Source organism: Hypanus sabinus, chromosome 10, assembly GCF_030144855.1.
Source record: "Hypanus sabinus isolate sHypSab1 chromosome 10, sHypSab1.hap1, whole genome shotgun sequence".
NCBI classification, from domain to species: Eukaryota; Metazoa; Chordata; class Chondrichthyes; order Myliobatiformes; family Dasyatidae; genus Hypanus; species Hypanus sabinus.
The window spans coordinates 100,708,895-100,731,143 of record NC_082715.1 but is presented as its reverse complement, the minus strand read 5'-3'; the positions used below and the strand labels follow the sequence as shown (position 1 = coordinate 100,731,143).

General features: G+C 39.2%; 1 protein-coding gene across 2 annotated transcripts in view; it reads left to right on the top strand.

The window, feature by feature from the left end:
* Window positions 1–20,651, top strand: part of rars2 (arginyl-tRNA synthetase 2, mitochondrial) — a 55,670-nt gene extending 35,019 nt beyond the window's left edge. Inside the window, exons 13-20 of one of the 2 annotated variants that reach the window (XM_059982392.1) lie at window positions 631–707; window positions 1,941–2,065; window positions 5,600–5,667; window positions 7,485–7,594; window positions 9,950–10,045; window positions 12,335–12,409; window positions 14,817–14,880; window positions 19,504–20,651. In XM_059982392.1, coding sequence (XP_059838375.1) covers window positions 631–707; window positions 1,941–2,065; window positions 5,600–5,667; window positions 7,485–7,594; window positions 9,950–10,045; window positions 12,335–12,409; window positions 14,817–14,880; window positions 19,504–19,590 — 702 coding nt within the window. In that variant the 3' untranslated portion in view covers window positions 19,591–20,651. Of the gene's footprint in view, window positions 1–630; window positions 708–1,940; window positions 2,066–5,599; window positions 5,668–7,484; window positions 7,595–9,949; window positions 10,046–12,334; window positions 12,410–14,816; window positions 14,894–19,503 lie in introns of both variants that reach the window. The other variant, XM_059982393.1, reaches the window with a different exon arrangement.
* The last annotated feature ends 1,598 nt before the right edge of the window (window positions 20,652–22,249 follow it).

Here is a 22,249-nt window from a genome sequence, read left to right as displayed (position 1 = left end):
GGATATTACCCAAAGTCAGAATTAAGCATAGGTCCCACATTAACCCCGTATCTTGTGCTCTCTTCCTTTCTCGGGTTATTATCATGCCTCTTCTAGTTGATGTCAGGTGGACTCTCACCAATGCATTCATATAATTTTCTGAATCTGCCTGAGACGATGCTTCTTCTCCTCATGGAAAAACATCTCACTTCTATTCTGTGCCTTCAAAGAGCCATGCTTGGGATTGAGACTGCAACTTATAAGGAAGTGCAGATAAACTGCTTGCTCCCATTACTTCAATTATGTTCCACTGTATTTCCTCTAGTGGTTTAATGTTAACATCTCTTTGCTTTATAAGAAAACACAGGTGTACACTACTTACCCAACTGTAGTATTAAGGTTGCTTTCTTTTATACTTTTCAAACAAGACCTTAATTATATTTTGAAGGGATTAGGTTCACGTGATGTTACACAAGATCCTCCTTGTTTCAGCAAATTTACTAAACAATCTGAAGTAGGTTTCTTTTAATTTGATTATTCCAGAAAGTGCAATGAAATTAGTTTGAAAAAAAAGCACATATTTGGTACCAGGCAGCTTTTTCTGAGAATCGTTAATGCAATTTTCATATTGATCGCTCTTGTGTTCTTCAGACAGATAAAGAACAGCGCACTCATTTTCAGCAAGTGTTTGAAGTACTGAAGATCCTGGGCTTTAACTGGACGGAACGGTAGGTCATGAAAGAATGCACATTGTAACATCGGACAGAGTAGGCTTTTATCCTTTTGCATTTGGAAGAGTGAAAGGCTACATAAAGTTCTAAAGGGTCGTGACGGTGGATATGGGGGTGTTTCAGCTTTTGGAAGAATTTAGAATTGAATATCACTTATTACAAATGCACATAGTACAAGTTTTTTCGAGAAGAATAGAGAGCTGATGTTTCAGGCCCAAGACCTTTCGTAGTCTGGTGAAGGATCTCTATCTGAAACATCAGCTCTTTATTCCTCTCCATAGATACTGCCTGACCTTCTGTGTACCTCCAGCATTTTTTATGTGTTATTCTGGATTTCCAACATCTGTAGAATCTCTTGTTTTTGCACAAATATTTTCTTCTCTTTGTGTTGTGAGTTTTTGGAACTTTTTTCCTTAAGGGGTAGTTGAAGGAATTTTAGCATATTATAAATCCAAGCTTCCCTATTCTTTATTACCAGCCTGTGAAAAAACAGACTAATTGGCATTGTCTTGGACCTTGTTTGCTACTAAACTAATCTGATGGTCGAAATAGTTATTGTCTCAATATATTTGTGCCATGCTTCTATTACATCTTTTAAGGTGGACTAGAATTTCTTGATATATATATTTCAAGATGAGTTGTAATGAATGCTTTAACACAGATCACTAGCTTGCAGGCTCAGGTAGATGTTTCTGGAAGATCAACTGAAAAATTTAAAAAATGACAAAATATAGATTCTATGGTTTTCAAATAGTTTTGAAGAATTAAGTATTTTTGTGCCTTGTGGAATAAATTGAAGACACCCCAGAGTTTCCTCCATCAAAAATCTTAAAGGAATTGTTTGACTTAATTTTATTTTGACAATCTATAGTAAAAATATCAATTAAGTAAATTAAATTAAATTAAGTAAATTAAATTAAATTAATTTAAGTAAAGTAAATTAAGTAAATCACAAAACAAGGCTGAACAGTACAGAGACACAAGAAACTGCAGTTACTGGAATCTGAAGCAGCATAGGAACTCAATCGTCGAGCATTGTCTGTGGTCTCAACCTGAAGCATCAACTGTCCATTTCCCTCAATACATGCTGCCTGACCCACTGAGTTTGTCCAAGATGAAAAAGTGGCCAGATAGTGACAAAGACTTTTACAAATGTACAGTACACTCTGTTAATTTGTGTGTTGAATAAAGTGAAGGAAACTGAGCTGTCATGTGTTTCCCCACCCCCAGGTGTCAGCATGTACCCTTTGGGTTAGTGAAAGGAATGAAGACTCGGAAAGGAGATGTTGTTTTTCTAGAAGATGTTCTGAATGAAGCACGCACCAGAATGCTGCAAAACATGGCTGCCTCAAAGAGTGAGTACATAACTCCCAGTTAATGGACTTTTAACATTTGTTTATTTTTAAGGTCTTTTCCTTCCCTAATAAAGAGTACAGCCAATTCCAGGCGTGGAGCCCACTGGTAAATTGCCTGAACTATCAGAGGGACGTCTGCAGTTACTGATGAATTATTTGTAATGCGAGGACCTTATACATCTGTCAAATCTTTGGGTATTCCCAGGGCATTTTACAGCCATTGGAATACGTTTTATGTATGATTGCTATTGTGTAATTGTTTCTGCAGTGGCAGCAAAAATTTTTAACAGCAATATCATGCTAATGACTAGATAGTCACTTCCTGTGCAGCTTGTTGAGAGAGAAATTGGGACAGGCTACTGAGAACTCCTTGCAACTATTCTGAAGGGTGGAGATTTTTATAACAATCTGAATATAGCTGGAAGTACCTTGGATTAATATCTCATCCAAACAAATGTTCTTTTCTGAATCGGAATCAGTTTTAATGTCACTAGCATATGTCCTGAAATTTGTTTTGTGGCAGCAACACATTGCAGTACATCGTAATTTTAAAAAACTACAAATTACAATAAGAAAAAGTGCGTGTGTATGTTTTTTTTAATTTGTTATATATTGAATTAAGTAAAACAAAATAGTGAGGTAGTGTTCATGGGTTCATTTCCATTCAAAAATCTGATGGCAGAGAGGAAGAAGCTGTTCCCGAAGCGTGTGTCTTCATACGTGTGTACCATCTCCTTGATTGCAGCAATGGGAATATGGTATGTTCTGGGTGATGGGTGTACTTAATGATGGATGCTGCCTTTTTGAGGCATAGCCTCTGTAAGGTGTCTTCAGAATGCTGGAAGGCTAGTGCCCATGATGGAGCTGGCTGAGTTTACAACTTCCTGTAGCTTTTTCTGATCCTGTGTAGTGGCCTCTCCATACCAGACAGTGATGCAACCAGTTAAAATACTTTCTGTGGTACATCTGTAGAAATTTGCGTGAGTCTTTGGTGACATACCTCCAAGAGGACCACAGCCTTGTCGTGGTTTGGAAGCTTGTGTGCCTCAATGGCCCAAAGTGCTAATGTTGGCTAAAGTCAGGGCTTTATGCTTTGGCTCGTGGTAGGGTCAACCATGCCAAACCATTGAATGGTAGAGGACAAACTAAGAGTGGTCCACCAGTCCTCCAGGTTTGGGCGTTTAGCTCAGGGCTGAGTCCCCTGGCTAGTAAAATAAATTGTTATGGAAACAGCAGTGAGGAATCCTTCTACATCTGAGTGTGACGGTATTCCTGAGTCGGCACCCGGGACCTGCATGACTGACAGTAGTGAAAAGCAGAAGGAAGCCCTGAACACCACCAGAGGCGGAGGACCTTCATCGCTGCCCAAAACGCCAGCGACGTAACAGGCAGTAAGTAAATCTGGTGACATACGAAGTCTCCTCCAACTCCTAGTGAAATAAAGCCTGACCATGCTTCCTTTGTAATTGCATCAATATGTTGGGCCTAGGATAGATCTTCAGAGATGTTGACACCCAGGAACTTGAAACTGCTCAGCCTGATTCTTCAATGAGGACTGGTATGTGTTCCTTCGATTTCCCCTTCCTGAAGTCCACAGTCAGTTCCTTGGACTTAACGGATGTTGAGTGCAAGGTTGTTTTTGTGAAACCACTCAACCAGTGATCTGTCTCACTTCTGTATGCCGCCTTATCACCTTCTGAAGTTCTGCCAGCAATAGCCGTGTCATCAGCAAATTTATAAATGGCATTTTAGGTGTGTCTAGCTGCTCTTTAGTGGGACTGAACATATAATCCACCTCCACATTTCAATGTGATGCTTATGCTTGAGGTGGTGCAGAGACACATGATCTGCAGCATTTCTGAATGAAGATAACAGTGATGCACTCTGAACTGAAGTATTATGTTCCAGAACCATCCGATCTGAGATACTGACACCACTGTTCCTGCCTGACCTCCTGGGTATTTCCAATACTTGATTTTAATTTCAGATTTCTGTCGTCCTTGTGGCCTGTTTCAGGCACATTCATATTGATCAAACATATAAATTTCTGTTACACATCAGATAATACATCCACTATTTTAAGTCAATATCAAATATTTAGAAGGCCAGTTTTAATCTGGTTACACTGTGTGTCAGACAGAGTGGTCAGCAGCACTGGGGCTCCACAGGGGACTGTCCTGTCTCCCTTTCTCTTCACCATCTATACCTCGGACTTCAGCTACAACACAGAGTCTTGCCATCTTCAGAAGTTTTCTGATGACTCTGCCATAGTTGGATGCATCAGCAAGGGAGATGAGGCTTGAGTACAGGGTGACAGTGGGAAACTTTGTCACATGGTGCAAGCAGAATCATCTGCAGCTTAATGTGAAAAAGACTAAGGAGCTGGAGGTGGACCTGAGGAGGGCTAAGGCACCGGTGACCCCTGTTTCCATCCAAGGGATCAGTGTGGACATGGTGGAGGATTACAAATACCTGGGGATACGAATGGACAATAAACTGGACTGGTCAAAGAACACTGAGGCTGTCTACAAGAAGGGTCAGAGCTGTCTCTATTTCCTGAGGAGACTGAGGTCCTTTAACATCTGCCGGACAATGCTGAGGATGTTCTAAGAGGCTGTGGTGGCCAGTGCTATCATGTTTGCTGTTGTGTGCTGGGGCAGCAGGCTGAGGGTAGCAGACACCAAAAGAATCAACAAACTCATTCGTAAGGCCAGTGATGTTGTGGGGGTGGAACTGGACTCGCTGACGGTGGTGTCTGAAAAGAGGATGCTGTCCAAGTTGCATGCCATCTTGGACAATGACTCCCATCCACTCCGTAATGTACTGGTAAGGCACAGGAGTACATTCAGCCAGAGACTCATTCCACCGAGATGTAACACTGAGCGTCATAGGAAGTCATTCCTACCTGTGGCCATTAAACTTTACAACTCCTCCCTCGGAGTGTCAGACACCCTGAGCCAATAGGCTGGTCCTGGACTTATTTCCATTTGGCATGATTAACTTATTATTTAATTATTTATGGTTTCATATTGCTATATTTCTTCACTATTCTTGTTTGGTGTGGCTGTAACAAAACCCAATTTCCCTCAGGATCAATAAAATATGTCTGTCTTTCTGTTACGTATCTCTGTTGTCTTACTGAATATGGCCTAAGCTTTAGTGATTTACAGTAAGAAATAATGCAAGTCCAAAAATTTATAAAATGATTACAATTAGGACAAGTAGTTACGGGATCAAAGTTCAAAGTAAGTTTGTTAAAAAAGTACATAATGACACTATATATATTTTCTTGCGGTGATAAATTCATAGTAGAATAATAACCATGATAGAGTCAATGAAAGACCATACCTACTTGAATATTTGTAGGAAACCTGTAAAAGATCAGTTTATAATTTTAATATAAAAGATTTTTTGGTTTCCAAGGTGAAGGTAAGCCTCTTGTTAATTTTTCTAAGGTGATGATTCATTGTGCCAATATAATTTCTGAATATTTTCTCACAGATTATTTATATATAATTCTTTATTTTTATGAAGCAACAAAAGAACTGGAGGATCCTGAGAATACAGCAGAGAAAGTGGGTGTTGCTGCGCTTATCGTTCAGGTAATAACTGTTTGTTGAATTGCGGCAATTTTGACCTTTCTTAATTATTCTATCATATTTAATAAATTTTGGTTGTAACTTTTGCGATTAGGCCAAACAATAAAATATCATGGCCAAATCCAATATCAGAAAACCATAACTCTGGGTATCCTGGATTTGCCTTTAAGAAGTGTTTTTTTTTCCACTTCATAATTGATTGACCTGCAAAATATTGAGATAACAGGATTATCCTTTAAAACTTGCTGGCAGTCAAAGCGGTATACAGAAATCATACCTGTTAGGGCAATTCCTCCTGGTTCAGTCAAAGGTTTATGGGGTTTAAGGAAGTGGTTTCTGATGGTTGCTTCTTCAGCAGGTTTACCTTTAGGAATTTTCTTGCATGAATCAAAAAAAGTGGCTTGTGCATTTGTCCAACGTGTGGTTTCTTCTCTAGAATAATTTTAGGAGAGCACTTGGCTCTCTTTATAAGGGGGCATGATAAGAAGAAAATAAAACAATTTCTATTCTCTTCTTATCAAAAGGAATAGTAAGTCCCTTGGGCTAAATGTACACTGGGCCCAGTCTGAGCAAATTCCCAACCCAGGAAGTCAGCTGTACCTCCATGATATAGAAGACCATAGTATAGCAAGGAAAGCTATAAGATATTTTGAGACTATCCCTGGACATTGCACATCAGTATCCATTTGACCTTGTTTTGGACCTATTTTGCAGCCACATTAACCTGTTTAGCACATGCCGTGCTTGTAACGATCTTGACATTACTACCCAATAACTTTTTTTTGGGTGGCGATCTAGTCTCTGTTTAATATTTTACAAATGACAGCCAAAAAAATGTCATTGTTCATGACTCAGTCTTACTGATTGTAGTTCCTCCAGTTAAATGGTTAGGTTCTTAAGAATCCAATTAAGTCTTCTTGTTTTCATGTAAATATTGAATATCACCATGGTAGTTTCATACTCAACTTGAGAAACAAGAACACAAGAATTTGAAACGCCAGTAGACAATTTGGCCAGTGTGACTGTTCTGCCATTCAGTAAGACCAGAGCAGACCTTGAACCTCAGCACCACTTACGCACACTGGCCTTGTACCCCTTGATTCCCATATCATCTTAAAAACCTATTAATTTCTACTCACTATCATCTTGAGTTGTAAATTTCAAAGAATCTGGAAAAGTAGGTGGCACATGTGTATATGTGTATATATGTAGGATGCCCAAGACTTCTGCATGGCACTGTATATACTAAATGTCTACCAATATTAAAATCTCACAGGTTTTGTTGTTTCACAGCCAAGTAAAGAGAGGGTGGAGATGGATGCCTTTCCACCATAAGCTTCAAATCGAATCAAAATTAATCCATGAAGGAAAAGGTATTTTTGTAAAAAAAAAGCAACTTACAGTACTGTGCAAAAGTCTTACGCATCCTAACATGAACTATCAATAGGAAAACATATGTTCTTGCACTGGCCACCAATATCGTGGAAATTCTTCTTTGTTTCATGAAGGGAAAAAGTGTTGGTGGGGTGAGGGGAAGGCTTTGAGTGGTGGGAACACACAGCAGCAATTTCACTCTCTAAAAATTGTGTATTGTATGAACAGGTTGCGTTTAGAAGCTTCAGGAGGCAAACCAAAATTTAACATTTTCATCAGTTAATTTAAGTTAATAACAATGCAGTAATTGAGAGAGTTTGTTAAGTTATTTGTAAACCTTTATACTGTATATTCACAATGTTCGATTCACTTGCAAATTCAGTTTTTCCTGAATTTTTTTTAACTAGTAAAGTGAAGAATAAATCATTCTAATATATAATTTGTAGGATTTTAAAGGTCCCCTTATGTCTGATTATGAATTCGACTGGGATCGTGTACTCCAAAGCCAGGGAGATACTGGAGTGTACCTGCAATACACTCATGCCAGGCTGTGTAGGTAAGATTCAAAAAAAACCTTTGTCAAAAGGATGGTTAAAACATCGGGCAAACAAGCCCTTATCATTCTTTTAAACCTCTTTTAGATGCGTTATTTTGGCATAATTGAGGCTGAACAGCAGGATTGCTTTTCAAGAGTCTCAGCCGAGTGGTATCATCAGCTCCATGGTTGACTTCATATTTTCCCACCCCAGTTCATCAAGTTTGAATGGTGCAATAAACTACTTGCTAAGTAGGAGCCATGTCAATGTCTCATGACCATGATTGTTCTTGTCAAAATTTTCTACATAAGTGGTTTGCTGTTTATCTGACCATTGTCTTTACAAGACAGTGACGCCAGCCATTATTAATATCATTCAGAGATTGTCTGCCTGGCATCAGCAGTTGCTTAGCCGGGCCTTGTGATATGCACCAGCTGCTCATATGTCCATCCTCCATCTGTTTCCATGGCTTTGCATGACCCAGATCAGGGGCTAAGCAAGTGCTACTCCTGGCCCAAGGGTGACCAGCTGGCTAGCAGAGGGAAGGAGTGCCTTACACCTCCTTTGGTAGAGACACATCTCCACCTAGCCACCCAGAAACTGATTTTTAAATGCCATTGTGCAACTTGTAAGTTTTTTTTTTAAAAAACTCTTAGTCTCTGAAATTTCGCTCGGATAGATACAGAGGGAAAAAAAATGTAAGTCAGTATAATCAAGATATTAGGATGATAATGTTCAAGCCAGGACTTGATCTGGAGACTTTACTTCAACTCAAAATGACAGCCAAGGAAACTAAATTCAAGTAATTAAATAAATCTGGAGGGAGAGAAGCTCAGGGAAAGGCCATAGTTGTCATTGTGTTCATTTGGGTTGGGGAAGCTGTTGTCCGTGCCTAGTGTGGACTCCAGAACAATGGCAATAACTCCCTGAAAATGGCTTAAAAAGCCACAGAGGTCAGAGGCAACTTGGCATCCTGTGAGCAAATACATTTTTACAAAGTAATGTAATAAATGTGTTAACAAATAAATCCATTACGGGTAGTTCTGACATTGTTAATACTAAAAAGTTGTTTTGTTGTCATCTGCAGATACTTAATGTAAACTATTTAGAATGTTTTCATTAAAACAGATGGTTGTTAATTAATAAATAATAGATAATATTATCCAAAATTGATAATGTGTCATTAAGTAATTTAGAGGAATCTTAAAAAAATATACGAATTTGATAGACAAGGTGTGGTTGAGTGACAGACCTGTAGAGTTAACCACAGAATCAACAGAGTAATTGATTTAATTAATGAGATAGAGTGGGAAATATGTTCTGCATACTATCCATGCAGATTATTTCAAAATACAAGTACATTGAGTTGGTACAAGGAAAAAGCAATAACTATTGCCAAATATAGTATTACGAAGTGCAGATAGAACATAAGATGCAAGGGCCGAGACTAGGTAAATTGTGAGGTCAAGAGTTCATTTTTATCATACGACCTGGTAGTGCATGACTTCAAGCTTTTATATCTTCTGACTGATAGAAAGAGGGGGAGAAAAGACAACATCTGGGGTGGCAGGAGTATTTGCTTCTTTCCTGAGGCAGCAGGAAGTGTAGACAGAGACAGGAGGGAAGGCATGTTTCCATGATGGGCTTAATTATGACTACAACTCTGCAATTTCTTGTGGTTATTCAAATAGAGTCATGAAAAGAACAAAATTATTTATAATGTACACATAACTGTAGGAAATTGATATTTGGCACATAAGTCTATAGTTGTGAGATGCTCAAAATTCTACCTGAGATATTTCCACTGAAGCTCATGAATCAAGAAGTGATGGACAAAAATTGTACAGGTAAAGATTTAACTTCCTTGCAAAAAAATAGATCTCCCAGAGCCAAAGCAAAACTCTATAGCAACAGTAAACTTAAACACATGAGATTGAGGTAATGATTTTCAGGGCCTCTTTCATCATATTTCTTTAGGTATTAATGTTTCTTCATAAAATATGTTCCTTAATAATACTTCTCATTAGCATTTCTAACAATGTGGTTAAAAACAATTAAGGTTAAATATCCTTCTGTTGCAAAGATAAATGATAGTAGAGAGGCACCTCGGGAATGAGACATTTCTTATTGTCCATGAGATCTAACAAGTTCAGTGCTGAGAAGTTCTAAATCTGTACATGACGTTGACCTACTTACAATCTCTCTTTTTTGATGTTAAATGATTAGCAAACTGGAAAGTAAATTGAATGACGCTAATGATAAATGAGTTTTTGTTAAACTAATAAGACCAAATTCTGTCTATTTGATGTTGACTACAGTTTTGAAGTGCCCTGCAATGTTTGTTCTCTTTGATGTATTGACCACTATAAATTCAGTTTACAGAGACAGTGTGAAAATGGAGAAATTATGCAATTCAACCCAACTTATTTACAAGATCCTCAGGCAATTGCTTTACTACAGCATCTCCTCAGGTACAAATCCCATAACTGTTGAGCTACGTTATTGTTTGAGGATTCGATAAACTAGATAATTCCTAATTTTAGTCATTGTGAGGGATCTGTTTCTCCATTATCCAGTGGTGAAAATCTTGTTTTCATTCACCTCTGATGAAATATAAAAACATAGAAAACCTACAGCACAATACAGGCCCTTCGGCCCACAAAGTTGTGCTGAACGTGTCCCTACCTTAGAAATTACTAGGCTTGCCCATAGCCTTAAGCCCATTTTTCTAAGCTCCATGTGCCTATCCAAAAGTCTCTTAAAAGACCCTATCGTAAAAGACCTCCACCACTGTTGCTGGCAGCCCATTCCACACACTCACCACTCTCTATGTAAAAAAAAACTTAGCCTGACATCTCCTCTGTACCTACTCCCTAGCACCTTAGACCTGTGTCCTCTTGTGGCAACCATTTCAGCCCTGGAAAAAAGCCTCTGACTATCCACACGATCAGTGCCTCTCATCATCTTATACACCTCTCATCCTCTGTCGCTCCAAGGAGAAAAGGCTGAGTTCACTCAACCTGTTTTCATAAGGCATGCTCCCTATCTAGGCAACATCCTTGTAAATCTCCTCTGCACCCTTTCTATGGCTTTCACATCCTTCTTGTAGTGAGGCAACCAGAACTGAGCACAGTTCTCCAAGTGAGGTCTGAGCAGGGTCCTATATAGTTGCAACATTACCTCTCAGCTCCTAAATTCAATTCCACAATTGATGAAGGCCAATATGCCTTCTTAACCACAGAGTCAACCTACACAGTTGCTTTGAGTGTTCTATGGAGTTGGACCCCAAGATCCCACTGATCCTCCACACTGCCAAGAGTCGTACCATTAATACTACATTCTGCCATCATATTTGACCTACCAAAATGAACCACTTCACACTTATCTGGGTTGAAATCCATCTGCCACCTCTCAGCCCAGTTTTGCATTCTATCAATATCCCGCTGCAATCTCTGACAGCCCTCCACACTATCCACAACACCTCCAACCTTTGTGTCATCAGCAAACTTACTAACCCATCCTTCCACTTCCTCATCCAGGTCATTTATAAAACTCATGAAGAGTAAGGGTCCCAGAACAGATCCCTGAAGCACACCACTGGTCACTGACCTCCATGCAGAATATGACACATCTACAATGACTCTTTTCCTTCTGTGGGCAAGCCATTTCTGGATCCACAAAACAATGTCTCCTTGGATCCCATGTCTCCTTACTTTCTCAATAAGCTTTGAGTGGGGTACCTTATCAAATGCCTTGCTGAAATCCATATACATTACATCTACTGCTCTTCCTTCATCAATGTGTTCAATCACATCCTCAAAAAATTCAATCAGGCTCTTAAGGCACAACCTGCCCTTGACAAAACCATGCTGACTATTTCCTAATCATATTACAGCTCTCCAAATGTTCATAAATCCTACCTCTCAGGATCTTCTGCATCAACTTACCAACCACTGAAGTAAGACTCACTGATCTATAATTTCCTGGGCTGTCTCTATTCCCTTTCTTGAATAAAGGAACAACATCTGTAGCCCTTCAATCCTCCGGAACCTCTCCCGTCCCCCTTGATGATGCAAAGATCATCGCCAGAGGGTCAGCAATCTCCTCCCTCGCCTCCCACAGTAGCCTGGGGTACATTTCGTCTGGTCCCAGCGACTTATCCAACTTGATGCTTTCCAAAAGCTCCAGCACATCCTCTTTCTTAATATCTACATGCTCAAGCTTTTCAGTCCATGGCAAATCATCACTACAATCACCAAGATCCTTTTCCATAGTGAATACTGAAGTAAAGTATTCATTAAGTACCTCTGCTATTTCCTCTGGTTCCATACACACTTTCCCACTGTCACACTTGATAGGTTGAATTTAAAGTTGAAGTAGAAATGTATTGTCTCCAATAGAAACCTTGTCATTTTGTTAAGTTGATATCTTAGAGTTTTAAAAAATTCTTCTTCTTCAAATTCTATGTTTTATGCTAAGAAATTCCAAGCCTCAGTATAGAATTTTGGACTTTTAAATATTCAAAGCAAATATTCAGTAGAAGATTCAGGGTATAATCAACTCTGTTGTAACCACTGGTAACCGCTCACTGATTATTGGAAAACATTTGAATCTTTTTTGAAAAGCCACGTCGAATTTGCCTTGTTAAAATGATTTATTGGAAAAACAAAAGTTCAGGTTTGTAATACAAAAATTTAATTTTTATATTTAAGTGCTATGAAATGGAATGACAAGGGGTTCAGTATTGTGTTCTTTTAAAGGTACGATGAAGTTCTTTATCAAGTTTCTGAAGACCTCCAACCCAAATATCTTGTTAACTACCTGATAATGCTGAGGTAAGTGTACTCTCTGTATCATTGATCACTTACCTAGATAGCAGATTTCAGTTTCCAAAGTGGCATCATGTTTATTGAATATCAAAATTGGGGTGAATGGAATCCTTACTAAAGTTGGATTCACTGGTGCTAGTGTTGCAACAGATTATCGTTGAATTTCATTTTATTTCATCATTACACAAAATGATTGCTGAGGGTGCAGTCAAAATTGTTACTGAGAAAGATTGTTGTCTGAACTTGCTGGTGTAGTTGCAAGAAAACGTTTCTCTGAGCTTCAGTTTCTAGAATCAGGTGTCAGACACAAAATACAGAAATTCCTAAATTTATAACAAACAGACTCTCTGCTGAGGTGATAAATTATGGATCTACTTGTTGCTATAACTAATAACGCACCGCCCACCAAAATTCTCATATACTTTGCCCAAACTTTAAGCTAAGCAGAATATCTTTTAAGAAAGCATTCCTTTGTTTTTTTAAATTGAGGAATGGTTAAAAGGAACTGCCATTCAGAAAAATATTTTGTTAACCCAAGGGTAGTGCATCAGATGAACACATGAATTAGGAGCTGAAATAGACCACCCTGAGCTCACAAGCCTCCTCTGCCCTTTAATAAGATCGTGTCTTTATCTCCATTATGCATTCCCATCATACCACAGTAATTTTGCTTATCTGGCACATGTCTACCTTTATCTTAAATAGTCATATTCTGCTGCTTTCACCATTTTGAGAAAATTTTACAGTGATCCCTCATCCTCAAGGAAAAATCGCACCTCATCCCCAACTTAAATAAATGGCCTCCTAGTTGTAGATTTTCCTAGAAGAGGAAACCTGCTCTTTATACTCCTTTGTCAAAATCCTACAATGTGTTTCAATCAAGTAAGCATGTTTCATTCTTAAAGTCCAGAGGGAATGAGTTTGGTTTATCCAACCTTTTCTTATAAGACACTCATTTCAGGTAATATCTACTGTTCCTCGTGTTATGAAAACATTGTCAACCTCTTTAAATTACGACAACAGACCCTACATAACTGAAACTTAAAAGTTGTACAGCCCATGTCTATGTGAAGTTTTCATACTTATCTGCACTAATCCTGCTTACCTGCATGAATTCTATATCCCCCTATGCTCGCTCATTCAGGTACCTATCCAACTGACTCTTAGATATTACTGCACCTGCCTCCACCACCTCCTCTAGCAGTTCATACCAAATACCAATTTCTCACTTTTGTGAAAATATTGCCCCTCAGCCACCTTTAAGCTCCCTCCATCTTGCCTTAAACCTTTGTCTTTTAGCTTTAGATATTCCAGTCATTAAAAAACAAATCCTGGCTGTCTACCTAATCTAAGCCTTTCACAATTTTATATACCTCCATTCTATCACCTCTCAGCTTCCTTTGCTCCGGATTTTGACCTCCCTGCCTTGGTATTTATTGCCAATTAATGACAACATTCCTTTAACCTTCAACTGTACAAACCTATTGCAATTCATGCACGGAGATGCAATTCCACCCGCATCCTCTCACTGTTAACATAAGTAGTGTTGTTTATCCCGCCTGGACATGGACATTACACATTTGGAATTCTTGACCAGTAAAATGTACCATGGGGACTTGGCCACTGTGTAAATTCAAGACAGATTGATAAACTTTTGAGTATGAAGGGATATTGTGTTTGTAAACTGGCACTGAGGTACAAGATCATATTGATTGGCAGCAGAGGTGCCAGCAGCTAAATTGTATAATACTATTTATAATCTTACTGTACACTGCACAGATCAACATGCTGCATGTACTCAGTTCACTGAATCTCAGGAGATACAGATAAACTAGAAGCTGAATGTTTTAGATTGACTTCCATGAATTCAAATTGGTGTTTATATTTGTTCCAGGCTATCACTTGGAATAGCAGGGTTATTGTTTAGAAAAAGAAAACTTTCCTTACAAGTTTGCATTTTGCCTGATGTTAGGACATTTGATTCCATTTGATATTGCAGTTGTAGAAATAGTTTTGACTAATGGAAGATTGCAATTTTATACATTATTAAAATTCAACTTCATTGATTAAAATTATATATTTTAATTGAGAGTAAATATAGTTTTCTAATTGCTCCATTTGTGAAAAGACACTGAGTTGAGATATGGTTCAGTGAACAGTATTCTCACAGCATCTAATCTACAAGCATGATGGAGCTTTTAGATTGGGAGATATTGCACCCAAGTCTGAGCTCTTATAACAGCATTTGTGACTGAGCATCTTTCAGCGAGCTTGTTCAAGTACCAGTCTAGAGTAGAAAAGACAGACTGATTGTAATTTATATATATAAAAAAGAAATTAATTAAGAGTAATAGCCTTTTATATGAATATTTTGTTAATATATAAAAATGCTGAAGTATTTTTCTTTTTGCAGTCGTCTTGCTTCTATAGCTCACAGGACTCTGCATATTAAGGGCAGCATGCCAGAAGTAGCAACGGTTAGTATATACAGTAAGTTGTATTGTCAAATTGGTATAGCAGAAATGTAATGCATTATTTATATAGGAACATTAAAATGAAAATATTTATTTTGTTCTGTAATTTGGAAGATATAAACAGTATGATTTGAAGTGATATGTTATCTTCGAGTTCCAGCAATAAGCTTATTTTTAAAAGACCCAATACAACAGGAAAGCAAGGGACAAAACTGGTCCTCTTGAAGATCAGAGTGGTCATCTAAGCATGGAGCTCAAACAGACAGACGCAGGATCTATATAGAAGTATGAAAAAAGCAATGAGGTCATGGACCTTATACAGATTAGAGGGGGAGGTGTTTGCTGTTTTGAGGCAAATAAGGGTGGATAAATCCCTTCAATCCTTAAGTCTTGCTCCGGACTCCCCTACCATGGTTAATAACTTTGCCGTATCTAATCCGTTCAGGCCTTTTAACATTCGGAATGTTTCTATGAGATCCTCCCGCATCCTCCTGAATTCCAGGGAATACAGCCCAAGAGCTGTCAGACATTCCTCATGCATAACCCTTTCATTTCTGGAATCATTCTCGTGAATCTTCTTTCCAATGTCAGTATATCCTTTCTAAAATAAGGAGCCCAAAACTGCACACAGTACTCCTAGCGTGGTCTCACGAGTGTCTTAAAGAGCCTCAACATCACATCCTTGCTCTTATATTCTATACATCTAGAAATGAGCGCTAACATTGCATTGGCTTTCTTCATAACCGACTCAACCTGGAGGTTAACCTTTAGGGTATCTTGCACAAGAACTCCCAAATTCCTTTGCATCTATGCATTTTGAATTCTCTCCCCATCTAAATAATAGTCTGCCCATTTATTTCTTCCACTAAAGTGCATGACCATGCACTTCCCAACATTGTACTTGATTTGCCACTTCCTTGCCTATTTCACTGAACTATCTAAGTCTCCCTGTTTCCTCAACACTACCCGCTTCTCCACCGATCTTCGTATCATCCGCAAATTTAGCCACAAATCCATTAATTCCATAGTCCAAATCATTGACATACTGTGGAAAAAGCAGCGGTCCCAACACTGACCCCTGTAGAACTCCACTGGTAACTGGCAGCCAGTCAGAATAGGATCCCTTTATTCCCACTCTCTGTTCTCTGCTAATCAGCCAATGCTCCACCCATGCTAGAAACTCTCCTGAAATTCCATGATCTCTTATCTTGCTAAGCAGCCTCATGTGCGGCACCTTGTCAAAGGCCTTTTGAAAATCCAAGTACATCACATCCACTGCAACTCCTTTGTTTACCCTGCTTGTAATTTCCTCAAAGAATTGCAGTAGGTTTGTCAGCAGGATTTTCCTTTCAGGAAACCATGCTGGCTTTGGCCTAACTTGTCATGTGCCTCCAGGTATTCTGTAATCTCATCCCTAACAATCGATTCCAACAGTCTCCCTACCACTGATGTCAGGTTAACAGGTCTGTAGTTTCCTTTTTGTTGCCTTTCACCCTTCTTAAATAGCAGAGTAACATTTGCAATTTTCCAGACATCCGGTACAATGCCAGAATCTATTGATTATTGAAAAATCATCGTTAGTGCCTCCGCAATCTCTCCAGCTACTTCCTTCAGAACCCAAGGGTGCATTCCATCAGGTCCAGGAGATTTATCCACCCTCAGACCATTAAGCTTGCTGAGCACTTTCTCAGTCATAATTTTCACTGCACATACTTCACTTCCCTGACAATCTTGAATGTCCGGTATACTGCAGATGTCTTCCACTGTGAAGACTGTTACAAAATACGCATTCAGTCATAGAAAACCTACAGCACAATACAGGCCCTTCGGCCCACAGAGCTGTGCCAAACATGTTCTTACCTTAGAAGTTACCTAGGGTTACCCAGAGCCCTCTATTTTACTAAGCTCCATGGAGCATCCAGGAGTCCCTTAAAAGACCGTAACGTATCCGCTTCCACCACCGTCGCCGGCAGCCCATTCCACACACTCACCAGTCTCTAAGTAAAAAATACTTAACCCCTGATACCTCCTCTGTTCCTACTTCCAAGCACCTCAAAACTGTGCCCTCTCGTGCTGGCCATTTCAGCCCTGGGAAAAAGCCTCTGACTATGCACACGATCAATGCCTCTGTCTATGCACCTCATCAATGCCTCATATTTCTATCAGGTCACCTCTGATCCTCCATCGCTCCAAGGAGAACAGGCAGAGTTCACTCAACCTATTCTCATAACGCATGCTCCCCAATCCAGGCAACATCCTTGTAAATCTCCTCTGCACCCTTTCAATGGTTTCCACATCCTTCCTGTAGTGAGGCAACCAGAACTGAGCACAGTACTCCAGGTGGGATCTGACCAGGGTCCTACATTACCTCTCGGTTCCTAAACTCAATCCCATGATTCATGAAGGCCAATGCATGGTATGCCTTCTTAACCACAGAGTCAACCTGCGTAGCAGCTTTGAGTGTCCTATGGACTCGGATCTCAAGATCCCGCTGATCCTCCACACTGCCAAGGGTCTTACCATTAATACTGTATTCTGCCATTATATTTGACCTACCAAAAGGAACCACCTCACACTTATCTGGGTTGAACTCCATCTGCCACTTCTCGGCCCAGTTTTGCATCCTATCAATGTCCCGCTGTAATCTCTGCGTCTCTCATGACAATATCTCCAGCATCATTTTCTATTGTTCCTATATCTATCCTCAGCTCTCTTTTACATGGCTTTGAACATGACAGGTTGTATCTAACCAATATTTTAGTGTTTTTCGAGGTTAAAAGAAAAGTTGAAAAAGGAAAGGCAATGGATGTTGTCTACATGGCCTTCAGCAAGACCTTTGACAAGGGCCCACATGAGAAGTTAGTTAAGAATGTTCAATCGCTAGGCATTCAGGATGAGGTAGTAAATTGGATTGGACATAGGCTTCGTGGGAGAAGCCAGAGTGTGGTAGTAGATGGTTGCCTCTCTGAGCGTGAGAGTGTGGAATGAGCTGCCAGTGGTAGTGGTGGCTACAGGTTCGATTTCAACATTGAAGAGAAATTTGGATAGGCTTATAGATGGTTTGGTACAGATCAATGGGTTAGATAGTTCAGCACAGACTAAATGAGCCAAAGAGCCCTTTTCAGTGCTATAGTGTTCTATGGGGCTGACTTGATTGTCATAACTAACAGCAGTAAGTATATTTAATCTCTGGTAAGAAGAGTTTAGTAATTTTAGAGCTAACATAAGTATTGGTGATGTTGTGGAAAATCTGCTTCCAAAGCTTTTGGAAAGCTGGAGCAAAGCAAAGAAAAGCCGGCATTAATAGGCCAGTGGTTGCATGAGAGTACTGGTGGGCTGGTGAGTGGAAATCTAGAACCCGCTATCCCAAAAGGACAGTGAAGGCAGAAACCATTACCATGAATTTATTTTAAAATGTACTTCAACAAACCACTTAAAGAACCACCACCTTTTGGGCTATGGACCAGAAAAGTGAAGTGGGGTTAATTTGGTTTATTTCGCACATTGTGGGGCAAATGGTTGCCACCTGTGCCATTAATTTGTTAAGGTTCTGTGGTGAATCAGTAGAAATCTAGATGATCATCCTTGCAAGAGCAGAAAAATAAACCAAATCCTGCAGATGGGTATAAAACAAGCTGTAGATGCTGGGAATCTGAAATGAAAATAGAAAGTGCTGGAAACATACAGCAGGCCAGGTGGCATTGGTGGAAAGAGACATAGTGTTAATGTTTTAGGTGTTGGAACTCACCATTGAACAGCTTCCCTAGGCACCCTAATCTGACTGGCCCAGTCCTTAAAGCTAAAATTACTGATCTACCTCTGATTCTGTTTGAGTCTTGGATCTGAAAGGTTTATTTTGTTTCTCCTTCCATTGATGCTGCTTTATTCCAGCATTTTCTGGCTTGTTTTGGCAGTTAAGTACAAGTTTTAGCTGGGAACTAGTAACTTGGATTCTAAGATACGATGGTAAATATTCAGCCCCCATTAGGAATTACCTGAAATGATGTCAAGAAGGACCAGGACATTTTACACGTTCTCAGTTTAAAGGTTGAAGGTGGAGGCACATTAATTATCAGTGTGTGGTAAAATATCAAGTTAATACGCATTTGCAGCTAAACAGCAGGGTAATAAATGTGTGAGAAACAACAAATTAGAAAGCAAAGAGTTTTGACTAGGTGGCATTGGCATTCAGCAGACTGGTAAGTGTATTAACAATGCGCCACTGACTTTCATTCTGTATTCATAGTTACAATTTGTAACAGTGTTGTAACTTGAAACACCGACAAGGTAAATCTGTTGAAATTCAAAAATGTTTCAAAGTAAAGGTTGTGGTATGTTTATTTAAAAAAAAAACAAAAAAAACAATAAATTAGTAAAAACTGTGCAGCAACTTGCCACAGAAGTTAGGAATGTGAACTTAGCATTATATTGAGATTAATGGTGTACCGGATTTATACAACCATAGTGTAGAAACTGGTTTGTATCCTGAACGTGAAACTGAATATCATTTCAAACTATTTAAATTGGCAATCCCTGCAGTCCAAGAACTGTACAGTATGTTATTGCAATTTATTCAACCAGTGCTCAATCCCAAGAGATAATTGACCATTATTCATCTTTATCTAGGCGAGACTTCTACTCTTCAAGGGAATCTCTTCTGTGCTCGCTAATGGAATGAAACTTCTTGGTATCACTCCAGTGGAGAAGATGTGATTAAACTTGTGTTTGAGCAATTGTTAAATGACTTTGCAAAACTTGGGTAAAGATGTGTTTACAATAGCTGATTAAGCCAAATATGCAACTGCTTTTGAGTACTCATAGGGAGACGTGTAACCCCTGGGGAAGGGTCACTCTGTTGCTGCCCTCAGGTGGTGTCAATTCAGAGCAAGTGTCCCTCTTGATACCGCGAATTCATTTGGTTCACAGGAGGGAAAATAAAGCTGGGAGAAAAACATTGCAACTTTTTTTTAATAGTCATCCATTATTTGGTCACTTATTATTTCAAATTATACCAGATACTGTGAGTCAGCCAGCCTGAAGATGCAGTAAGTAGAGATTCAAGGTTATTAGATCATGTGATATGTTTGAATGTTCATTCAGCAAGGAGTTGAAAGGACAACTTGCTTTAAAGACTAAAGTTCATCTCCATAGATGCTGCATGTACTGCTGAGTTCCTCCAATATTGTGTTTCTCTGGATTTCCAGCAACTGCAGCATCTCTTTTTTTTATAAGTAATTTTCCACTCGTTAGCTACCAAGCTGCTCCCCTACCTTTGATTTCTAGTGGCCGAAGCTCCACCCACATCTTTGGTATTATTGGAGCTTGTAAAGTTAGTTGTGGGAGGACAGGAATGACAGTAATACAGATTTTTGAAATGAAGACTCGCCTTGGCTTTTCTCATTTAGGTTCTCATAAAGATGACAGTTGGCTAGCTCTTGGTTAGAGTTACATTCTGCGGTTGGATGCCAAAGAATGATTAAAATCCAGTCACAATGGCTCTTGAAGAAACCAATTTTATGCCATGTATAACTATTAGTAATTTTAGGTTGTGCTTAAAATATTAGTCCAAGTATCTCACCTAACATTAAAAATCAGCTAGAACAGAGTACCTTTGTTGGACTTTACGCAAGCCAATCTGCCGTATGTCCCAAGCAATATGGCAAATAGCAGAAACAGTAGCTGAAGAATGCTGTATTTTGTTGTGCTTGTGAGCCTGAGGGGCTTAAAATGGGATGTCACCTGAGTTTAACTATTGAAAGATTTTATTATTAAGAGTTATTAGTGCTTCTTTGCTCCCTCTACTTTGTTACTTTTTGTCTTTATTGGAACCAGTTACTGATATGATTTCCAGTTTCCTATTCTGCTTTCCATAAACAATGCAGAGCAGACTCATTGGGACAAATGGCCTGCTTCTGCTTTTATGCATTATGGTTTCATAGGAATGTAATGCCCTGGTTAAGAACATGTTTTATTGTATTACTACCGTTGTTAGATATTTTATTTTCTACAGCTTTTCTGTAAAATGCAGGTGTGTTCTGTTAAGCTTCACAGTCCAGTATTTTGGTTTCTGCTAAGTTAAGGAGTCATTTGCTCAGCTTAGGAATGTTGTGTTGGCCAATCAAGTTTGTCTCGATAACATTCTGTCCAGTGGGATGCCATGGAACATCTGTGAGATTTTGGCAGCATCAGATTTCTTGGAGTCAATGGGTTGGGAAGAGGAAGTATGGAGAAAAGCACAAAGGAAGACATTCTCAGAACCCCCACCCGGAGGAGAGACCCCATTGTACGAAGTGCTTTATGCAGGCAAATGGTTCCAAAGAGGAAGTGCCAATACTTCTGAGTCAGCCAGTTCATTCGTAGCGGTCTTCGAATGAAGTTTGGTTGGTGTCTTTCAAGCAGAATGTGGGTTCAGTGGCATGAGTAATTAAAATGAAGTACCCAACTATACAGTCTTTATGTGCATATTTAGACTGGTTTAACTGTAATGGACCCTTTTGCTATTAACTGATGGATAGATGTTTAAAAATCTGTAAACATAGTTCCACTGTAATTTCATGCCAGTGTAAGATCCGTAATTTCCTGGTGAACAATAACAGCATTCACCATAATTTCCGACCGTCATCCGAACATTACAACTTTGTTTGGGTGAGCCTGGATCATGCCAGCCCTAGATGTGTTGCTTATGGAAGGTGGCCTGCTCAGTTACCCATGCAATGCTAAGTCACGTGGATGCCAGCCAGAGTTAGCTAAAGAGCCTAGTTTTATCACGAGCTACAGGAAGATGATGCAAGAATTGAAAGCCACCTCCAGACTTTTGAATAAATTGAGGCTTCCCTCATTGGATCCAGTCACTGGAGAGTTGTACGTCAACTGTTGTTTTCTTTCGTCATTGCTAGTAATCTGGACCTCGGTTCATTCAGAGAAATTTAAACCATCTGACTCCCAGTTTTAATCCCATAACAGGGAAGAGTGAGATATTTTGCATATGGTTACTGGTGTGCTGCAATCTTGTCCTTGATTGTTCCTAAACCTCAATTTAAAAAGGTAGAATTGCAGATGGATGGAGCAAAATAATAGAATCTAGAAAATGTCTTCAAGTCTGTAACTAGCTTTCTCCCCACCCTGCTTCCCAAATGCCCCAGTGACTGTACTCAGTTCACAAAATCTCATGCTGAACAGTGGAAAGACCAATGTAATCATCAACTCCACCACAAACTCAAATCCTTGCTCGCCACTATACCCATGTGTCTGTACAACATCCTCATTCACAAGAGGATTCTTTCTAAGTCTGATAAATAGACTGCCAATGCTAGAGGAATGCAGCTGCTAACTTTTAATAGACTTGACTGTTGCTTAAGTTAAATATGTATCT